The sequence below is a fragment of the Gavialis gangeticus genome, unplaced genomic scaffold, assembly GCF_001723915.1.
Source record: "Gavialis gangeticus isolate Ggan-Ray unplaced genomic scaffold, GavGan_comp1, whole genome shotgun sequence".
In the NCBI taxonomy this organism is placed as follows: domain Eukaryota; kingdom Metazoa; phylum Chordata; order Crocodylia; family Gavialidae; genus Gavialis; species Gavialis gangeticus.
The window spans coordinates 14,414,705-14,421,535 of NW_017728991.1; the positions used below are offsets into that span (position 1 = coordinate 14,414,705).

Genomic DNA, 6,831 nt, shown 5'->3' on the forward strand with positions numbered 1-6,831 from the left:
ATTAAGCAAGGAGTAGCTGTACTTCAAATGATTATATAAAAGAAATAGCTTGCTCAGAAGCTGACAGGTTACAGGGCAATTTGGCTTTAGGCTTTTGGACTAAATGGAAAAGATGATGGTCGTTCATTTTCTTTCACTGGGTTTAAAAAAAACAGTACTGAGTAAAGAGTCTTTCACTTCAGGCTCACAGGATGGAAAGGAGCAAGGCCTCTTCCAACAGGAATCTCAACCTAAGCAGCACCTGGTCTAACGACCCTGTTAGCAAGCTCCAGAAGACTGCTGCAGAGGTGGCCCCAGGATAGAACGGGGCTGGAGATAAGACCTGGTGTCGTTTAGTGGTACATGACTCTTGGGGGGCTCACACCCACACTGAGAACCCACAGTCAGTTCCAGCTCAGCCAGGGAGAGCCCCAAAAACCCTGCAGCCAGGTGCCTTCTCCTGGGTGTGCGAGAAGAGCAGCTGGTTCTGACTGTACCAATCCTCCGCTGCACATACAACCAGCAGTGAACAGGACTTCCCCAGCAGATGCTGGCTGGTGTGCCGAGTTCTCACTGTCGAAGTGCTGATCAAGGGCCTCTTCAGTGACCAATCAACTGGAGCATCTCCTGAGGATCCACAATCTTCTCCCGAGGCTTGCCAGCCAGTTGGCCCCTTGCCATTTCAGCAGCATCTATCTTCTCCCAGTCTGAGAAGGACACCGGATGGACCCCTGATGTTACAAGAGGGAAAAACCACATATCAACCATCCCCAGACTAGCAGGAATTAAACACACAAGCAAAGAAGAAAAAACCAAAGCCTCCCACACCTAGGCATCTTCAGGCCTCAGCAGCACAAAGCCATAATTTCTACAACTGTTATAAGAGGGGCTCTAGAGATCTAGTCAAATCTGATTAGTCAGACCTTTTCAAGCCATAACAATATTCAGCACAGCACTACCTTAGGGAATGAAATGCCTCTGGTTCACTTTAATGTCTTCAACTGTTAGACAGAAGTGCGTGCTTTAATTGAAAGCCTTTAAAATACAGCAGTAGTGAATGACCCTCTCGGGTGTTTTAATCTATCCTCAAATTTGCCTGGAAGGATTGCTAAGAAAACGGATGAAGAGCAACAGTCTTGTTGTTTATGCAGCTGACAATGACATTTTATCCAAGGACTGCGCTACTTTTAAACAGGTCTTTCCTGGCAGCCACACCTCTCCTCAGCAAGTGGCTATTCACCTTGGCGATTACATCCAAGTTGAATTACGGTTCCCTCGCTCCCCGCTTGAAGTACTAAAAAGTTGGGGCACAACGTAATTTGTTACAAACTTTGCTCTAGCCTACGAGCTCTCTGCCAAGAGATGTTAGCAGGACTCGGAGCAGGATTCAACATTTCTATGGAAGTCAGAGAACCCGTTCACAAATTACGAGAGACAAGTTCAAAAATGAGAGAGGAACAGAAGCTTCAGGATGTACCCGCCACTAATGAGCAGGGCTGGGAAGGGAATACCCCTAGAGGCAGACTACCAGGGGGTTCCTAGCAGTTTCTGGGGTTGATAATGCCTAAAACCCTACAACTAGGACAGGGCTGAGGAAAAGGTCTGTCCCTGGAAAGACTCTGAGAAGAGGCTACAGCAAAGGGGGCAGACCCAGGTTAAGAGGACAGAAGGAAAGGGAAAATAAAAAAGGAGAGAGAGAGAGAAAGTGAGTTTGATTCTGCCTCAGTTAACAGGACCCTAGGAAAAGAGAGCTGGAAGGGACCTTGTGAGACCACTGAGTCCAGGCCCTTGCTCAAGGCAGAAGTATCCCTGACCAAATCATCACAGCCACACATTTATTTAACCTGCTCTTGAAAACATCCAAGAATGGAGAATCTGCAATTTCTCTACCTTGTCTATCCCAATGCTTGACCACCCTTGTAGTCAGAAAGTTCCTCCTAATTTCTAACCCAAGTTTCCCCTGCTCAAGCTTGAGGCCACTGGTCCTAGTCTTGTCACCTAAAAGAGGGGGTTCATAGGCAGCCTTGAACTCAACCCCTTCTACCTCCTAGCCCAACATCCAGCCCCAGAACCACCAAGCAGGCAGGTTTAAAGCAAAAACAAAAAAAGATGTAGACTGCTTTCAGGAGTGGACTGTGATCCCACGTCTATTGAAGAAAGACCTGAATGCAGTACCTTGGACAGCTCACCCATCCAGACACACAGGAGGACAGAAATGGGAGAGGAAGACCTGAACCCAGGACCAGGGACAGTCCATCAGGAAGTAGAAGCAGAATAGCAGGACTAGGCAGAAAAAAGGGATCGGAGTAGTACTTGGGAAGACTGTGGACCTAATTTGTGGCAAGCCTGCCAAAAAAGTTGACCCCCTACTGTTCTAAATCAATTCAGAAGTGGAGCAGATGGAGAAAACAGCAGCTACATTTCACATCTGTGAAACAAATTTGCACATCTCACACCACAACAGACAGGTAGTCCCATCACAGAACCCATCGATGTACACAGCAAATCTCGCAGGTAAACTCAGCAGACCACAAAGAATCCCACACTTGCGGGAATGGTTCTTCCAGCATAGGGTCAAGGCTTCATGCAAACACTGTATTGCTGGAAAGCTTGTGGAAGCATTGTTGCCTGATGACCTGGGACAGCCTGGACAATCTCAGTCCAGAGGACTGACTCTTCAAAGTTGCCTCAAAAAAAGCTTTGTATACAAGCTTCCATGTTCTATTAACACATGAAGAGACTAAGCTGAGCAGCAGTTGCTCATAATAGTACTTTTGGGCAATAAAAGCATTTAGCTTTAATTTCTCAATATTATGTACCACAAGACAGACTCTCGCATTACTGTCCCAGCAATTTAGATGGCATCAACAGGCATCACAATTTTCCACGCACTTTTTATTTAAAAAGGGGTGCGGGGGGTGCCTGGCAAAGAGTGACAGGTAGATAATAAAGAGACTTAAGAAATGCTTCAAAGGACTTCTAAATCAGCAGGCAGAGTCTGAACCAGAATTTAAAAGAACAAGTGGGATATGAAGGAAGAATTTAACCTTTTAGGTGCTCATGCAAAGGGAAACACCAAGTCGGGAGAAATTTGTGCTTCATGAGATTCTCCCTGCCTGCAAAATTCACTCCCAAATCAGTATGAGGCCAGGTGGTAGTCATCATGATGTTGGCTGGTTGAGAAGGTAGGGGAAGGTACAATGAATGGAAACAAGAACAAAAACTTTCCTTTTGTCCTCTTAGAACCTGGGTGTTAAGCTTTTAAGACAGGAATACAAAAAAACCCCTGCTGTCCAGTTCTCTCATGTATGATTTCCAAGAGGCTCTGTGGATTGAACATATACCCATTTCTATTTACACATCTAATGCCACCAAGTAAGACATGCACTTTGTTTTGAAAAAGCAGAATGAAGATGGAGATTTCCCCCTTTAACCAAATTGTTCAGAATCAGCTTCCTCATTTAAGATGCCCACCCCAGGTTTTGATCTATAATTTTCAGGAAAAAAGGTAAGTGTAGTAAACAAATGCATAACAGTGCATTTGTTGCCATAGGCTCTCACACCAGAGGTTGCCCATAAGCATGTCCACTGACCTCGACTGTGTAGGATGCTCCTCACAGACTCAAAGCCTTCCTTAGTGTTTGAAACGTTCAGCATCCCGGCCTGGAGGTCCTCTAGCACAGACTGGGCTGTGTCAAAGCTATCATTCATGGTGGTGATGATCACCCCAGTAGGTCCCCTTTTCACCCAGCCGCTGCAGTACAGCCCTGCAGAGCATTACACAAAAATCAGCCATGCCCCAATACACAGTCCCCAGTGTGCATACAGGGGCGTGCTCAGTTCCCCAGTACAAATGTCCCTTTGTGGGGAAGAGATGCAACACATCTCCCTATCTACTGATGTTTCACGTGGATAACTTCCTTATCTACTAAAGTTCCACGCCTCCTCCTATATAAAATTTCTCAGATTTAGACAGCCACTGCAGCCAAGAAAAAGAAAACAAACAAACAAACAAACTATCATTACCAAGCCCACCAAAGGGTTTGCTCAGTGGAGTTTACTTGGGGAGACCACCTTCCACACCATTCAAATACACTGCATCATCTCAGCAGCACTGCCCAAAACAACCCCTCCCCACTCCACCTGTCCTTCCCCAGTGCACAGCTATCAGTTTATAGCACTGGGATGAGCCTTAAAAAACAGCCACCACAGATGCTCTCTCATTAATAACCCCCCCGAGGCCTGGTAAAATGACTGCATCCCTCAGTGTCACTTGCTGCAAACATCTGAGCTATTAACATTATGAGCTACAAGACAGGTCTTATAACAACCATTTAAAATTTTCATGAACAGAACACAGCCAGCTCCAGTTACATTTTGGACATTTATAAGCAGTTTCTGTCAGAGAAGCTAAAAGGCTGCCCAAGGTGAGGTAGGGTGTCATGTAGGGAGCCCACAAACTAAGCCAGAGCAGAACAAGGGAGCTCAGGTCCCAGCCCCATTCTTTACAAACCAGACTCCCCCACCCTTCACTCACACAGACATCACAGCCCACTTGTACTCCAAACACCAAGGGTTAATACTGACCTGGGACCCCCTGAACCCTGCCCAGGTGGTTGGGGATGATCCCATGCTTGGGGTCAAATGGAACAGAAGGTCCAAGAGGAAGGCTCCTGTAGCCAATGCTACTGAGGATCAATCCACACTCAAGCTCCTCAACTTCTCCAGTGGGGACAGCTGTGGCCAACTCACCTGAACCCTGCACAGCCCAGGGAGGGAGAGAAAGGAGGAAGAGAGGAGAAATCAGAGTAGCCTTAAGACCCTCGACTGGATCTGTTACAAAAAACAGTGATGTTGCCAGTGAGTTGAGGAGGTGGAACAGATGCAGGAGATATAGGAGCATGTCCCACACTCATCTAGATCAGCTCAACACCAACATATAGAAAAATCTCCCTCTCTGTCACATTAGAAACAGCTCCTAGCTGAGAGGCAGCATTGGCTTCCCAAAACCTGCTATTTCAGATGCTCAGGTATCAGTCAGCTCTGCTGGCTCCTATTAGCCTCAAATTCCCTGCCTCTCTTTCAATTAGAGCTGCCCCAGGCTCTCCAGCCTCCTACTCACCTCCCAGCAATGCAGACACCCAGGCAAGGGAAAAAGCAAACACTCTAGGGAGAGAGAACTGAAAGTCCGTACTTCCAACCTGGTGACAGCCATACGGATCCCTCTTGCACGCTTCCCATCGGCAGTGGGCAGAATCTCCAGAGGACTGCGCAGGAACTTCAATCCCCACTCCCTGGTGGCTGATGCCCAAATCTTGGCCTCCTTCTCACCAGGTTTCTCCAGGGCTGTTTTGATCATCAGCTCAGTCAGCCGCTTCCTCGGTCTGGGGACATCTGAAAATTAAAGAGAGGACTGCAGGAGCATGAGGGACTCCAGACCATGGTCACTAAGAACAGGAAAGGAGGAAGAACTGTTTGGGCCTCTGGACAGTTAATCCTGAAGGAATGGAGGTCATCAAGCTAAGTCAGAGAGCTTGCTAGCCCATGGGTCAATTTAGGCCAAAGCCAATTCATACAGGTAGTTGTTGGGTGGCTGCATCCAGCACCTGGGACTTTTGAGACTGCAGCTCTTGGGGAATCTGTTCCAAATCCAAATTTGGAGGAGAAAGCCCTTGCACACTTTAACACACAACTCTTCTTTCAGTTTTAGCTTTAAAACAAGCTTCAGTATCAAGACTTGCACACCCCTATACGCAGTCAGAAACAGACACCTGGCCCTTCATGTCTGCTCACCACCCTGTCCTATGAAAGCTGAAAAAAAAAAAATGAAGTCAGCAGCATTCAGCCAGCCCCTATGCTGGGATCTCCAGGAACGCACAGATGTCCTTTTCTCTTTGCTACACTCCTGCCATTTTGGGAGCCTCTGGCTCCTGGCACACATTAGTTTAAAGGTATGATGGGATCTGATCCCCAAACCCAACCACTGTGCCTCTTCTCCAGCTATATGTGCATGGCAGAAGCTAATTTGGGGGTTAGATCCCAAACAGGGCCCTTTCTACTTGCCAGTGCAGCCAGCCCAGCATCATGATGATGGGTTCCCACTGCATTGGGAAGTTGAAAGCCAGATGTCCACACCCCAGTACATCCCAGTCCCAGCCCCAGGACCCACAATCAGCTATTAAAGATGAGCTACAGCAGCCAGGTTGAGACCCTGGTGCAGTCCTGGGGACAGAGCCAAGAATCAACTGGCCCGGGGGCAGCCCTGGACATGCCACACGTTCAAAATTAAAAGCACTGCACAAGACACTTTTGTGACTAGTTTGTATTCTACCTACAATATTTTTATAGTTGGTTTGCCATTTTAACACAGCTTAAATTGGCTGCATATGTAGTACCTTTGCCATTTATGCTGCAATTAACACCTTAATTGCACCATAAACATAACGTGTAGAGGGGCCCTCTGAAATAGTGACATTGCTGCCATTTCAGCCACCATGGCTCAGCCAAAAAGGCACTGGCATAACAATTAGGGCTGTGCAAAATTTCACTCGTTGTTTCGATTCAACACTGTTTTGATTAATCTCGAGCTCGAAACAGTGAGATTGAATCGAAATGAAGGGCTTTGAAACAGCCTTGGAACAAAAACGAGGCTAGTCGAAATGTTGAGTTTCGAAGCCAGCAGCGAGAGAGACAGGGGAGAACCAGGGCTGTGCTCCCAGCACTAGCTCAGAGCGCAGCCCTGGCTCTCCCCATCTCCTGCTGCTGGAAGCCCATAACAGCGCAGGTGAAGGGAATTGAGCCTGGGCTCAGTTCCCCACGCCAGCGCTCCAATCCGGGGGGGGGGGGGGGGGG

At 47.5% G+C, this 6,831-nt stretch overlaps 1 protein-coding gene and 1 long non-coding RNA gene across 4 annotated transcripts in view; one reads left to right on the plus strand and one right to left on the minus strand.

Moving 5' to 3' along the window:
* Nucleotides 1-331: 331 nt before the first annotated feature.
* Nucleotides 332-6,831, minus strand: part of FDXR (ferredoxin reductase) — a 25,676-nt gene continuing 19,176 nt past the window's right edge. For all 3 annotated transcript variants that reach the window (XM_019517871.1, XM_019517862.1, XM_019517881.1), the window contains exons 9-12: nt 5,174-5,373; nt 4,567-4,738; nt 3,573-3,746; nt 332-710 (exon numbers count right to left, since the gene is read on the minus strand). In XM_019517871.1, the coding sequence (XP_019373416.1) occupies nt 580-710; nt 3,573-3,746; nt 4,567-4,738; nt 5,174-5,373 (677 nt within the window). In that variant the 3' untranslated portion in view covers nt 332-579. The remainder of the gene's footprint in view (nt 711-3,572; nt 3,747-4,566; nt 4,739-5,173; nt 5,374-6,831) is intronic.
* The window catches only part of LOC109297835, a 20,962-nt gene continuing 18,856 nt past the window's right edge, over nt 4,726-6,831 (plus strand). Inside the window, exon 1 of the long non-coding RNA XR_002097439.1 lies at nt 4,726-4,814. This is a non-coding gene — a long non-coding RNA (uncharacterized LOC109297835). The remainder of the gene's footprint in view (nt 4,815-6,831) is intronic.